The 2,500-nt window shown below is 39.7% G+C and overlaps 1 protein-coding gene across 2 annotated transcripts in view; it reads left to right on the top strand.

The window, feature by feature from the left end:
• Positions 1–2,500, top strand: part of LOC307252122 (synaptogyrin-1-like) — a gene marked incomplete at both ends in the record, with an annotated part of 25,180 nt that overhangs the window by 28 nt on the left and 22,652 nt on the right. For both annotated transcript variants that reach the window (XM_080029697.1, XM_080029698.1), the window contains one exon: positions 1–74. This exon is cut by the window's left edge and continues 28 nt beyond it. In XM_080029697.1, coding sequence (XP_079885823.1) covers positions 1–74 — 74 coding nt within the window. The remainder of the gene's footprint in view (positions 75–2,500) is intronic.

The following is a 2,500-nucleotide window of genomic DNA, read 5'->3' as shown; positions in this document are numbered from 1 at the left end:
GCAAAGCTGGCGGTGCTTTCGACCCCGTCACCTTCTTCCGACAACCTCAGACCATTCTGCGCATATTGTCTTGGGTGAGTGAGTATTTCATTTGACTAGGGGCCTATCTATCTATCTATCTATCTATCTATCTATCTATCTATCTATCTATCTATCTATCTATCTATCTATCTATCTATCTATCTATCTATCTATCTATCTATCTATCTATCTATCTATCTATCTATCTATCTATCTATCTATCTATCTATCTATCTATCTATCTATCTATCTATCTATCTATCTATCTATCCAATTAGCACATATGTCTATACATACTTGAGTGACTGGATATTGACAGAAAAGTGTGTGTGTGTGTGTGTGTGTTGTGTGTGTGTGTGTGTGTGTGTGTGTGTGTGTGTGTGTGTGTGTGTGTGTGTGTTTGTGTGTGTGTGTGTGTGTGTGCGTGTGTGTGTGTGTGTGTGTGTGTGTGTGTGTTGTGTTTTAGCTTCAGAGTGGCTTCAATGGGCTGCTCAGGCCTATATAACCTCATGCTATACGTGAAGTGTACACGTGCTTAAATGTCAGATCTGGGTTTGAACGAGCGGGCTACCTCATTTCTCTATCTGCTTTGTGTTGTGTTTGTGTTTCTAAAAGGGTCCCAGACATTGTTTCATACCAGTAAGAAAAAAAATATTCTTGCAGGGTGAAATAGATATAACATTTTGCCTTTTTCTCGTTTATTGCATCAAACATATAGGCTATCAATTGGCTTATTATGGTTGCGTTCCGAATCGCATACTTTCTACTATATAGTATGTAGAAAAAAGATTTAGGATGTCCCGATTCTTGTGGCCAGATTTAGGATGGTTAGAAGTACCCGGATGTCCTACTTCACGCGGCCAAGATTGTCAGTGTTGAAAAGTGCATCCTATTTGGGCGATTCTGACCCACAATCCAGTGCGCACGTGAAGTGACGTCACATCGACGAAGCCTCCATACGAAAACAAACGGGGATGCGCCGGATATAAAAGCAAGAGGCAAGATCAAGGCGCAATGTTATGATGAAATAAGAGAGTAAAGTATGTCCCAATAGTATGCCTACTGCATCCTAACTAGATTATTTTTATCGTCGGATGTAGTTTGTAGAATAGAAAAAAGAAAGAGTATGCGATTCGGAACGCAACCTTCATATTTTTGTTTTTTTTTAAGATACTTTTTTGCCATTTTTATGCTTTATTGATAGTGTAGAGACAGAGTTGAAATGGGGCAGAGAGGGGAGTGACATGCAGAGAACGACCGCGGGCTGGAATTGAACCCGGGTCCGCTGCTGGCCGAGGCCCATGGGGGGGACGCCCTACCAACTGAGCTAAGGGCGCCCCATTATTATATGTATTTAATTTTCACTGTCTGTCTATGGAACTCACTGTGGAGTCTGGTGTGTAGGTCTAGAATTGGTCCTGACAGGTTTCATATAGTACAACATTGTATTCTTGTATGTGCAATATACAGTATATCATATTCTCTCTGCTTATTATCTAGTTTACTGTATTAAAGGAATACTTCACCCATACGGAACCAGCGTTCTATCATTATAAAATCACTATTATAATATAATGAATGAGGTTTTTCTTCCCTCAGTCTTCCCTCAGTCTTCCCTTGGCCCAGCTGTCCTGTTAATCCTAACCCTAAGGAAACTGTAGGGTTAGACAGTGAGACCATAAAACACTCTTTCTGCCTTTTCTCAGGCTAGGATGATCCGATTTCAATTTTGTTTGCACATTTATACAACATAGGATCTCAGAGTTCAATACACCTTCCACTGGTGAAGTAGGTCTTTAAGGATAGGCTAACATAGGTGTCTTATGTATATGATATTTTACTGAACCCATGTCTTTATGGAACTCACTATGGAGTCTGGTGTCGGCCTAGAATTGGCCCTGATTTATTTATTCAACTTTTTATTTTATTTAACTTGTATTTATCCTCGAGAGATGATTAGTGCTTATACAAATGTTTAAAAAAAAATTAAAAATAATATATAAGTTGAGTATGTTGGTTACGTTTGAATAACCTTATGATATGATACAGTTTACACACGTGTGTGTGTGTGTCTGTGTCTGTGTCTGTGTCTGTGGCTGTGTGTGTGTGTGTGTGTGTGTGTGTGTGTGTGTGTGTGTGTGTGTGTGTGTGTGTGTGTGTGTGTGTGTCTGTGTCTGTGTCTGCATGTCATTAAATAAAGTCAGATGGATTCTGGTGGATAGACAATTATACTTTTCAGTAACAGCGCAAGTGAAATGGGTTTAAAGGTGCAGTCAGTGATTCTGGAGAACGCTTGTTGTCAAAATCACTTTTTTTAATCAAAATCAGTGAATATCTCCTCATGATCCACTACCTGTCTGTACTGTGTGTGTGCACTGAAAAAATAAGTAGTGTTAATACACAGCCTAGGCTCTGTAAACTGGTATTTAAACTAAGGGGCCACACCTTAGCTGGCCACATTGCCCATTTACAGAGCCTT

This window comes from Ammodytes marinus (assembly GCF_949987685.1).
Source record: "Ammodytes marinus genome assembly, chromosome: 6".
NCBI classification, from domain to species: domain Eukaryota; kingdom Metazoa; phylum Chordata; class Actinopteri; order Uranoscopiformes; family Ammodytidae; genus Ammodytes; species Ammodytes marinus.
The sequence above is the reverse complement of the archived record's forward strand: the minus strand, read 5'-3'. Positions and strand labels throughout refer to the sequence as shown.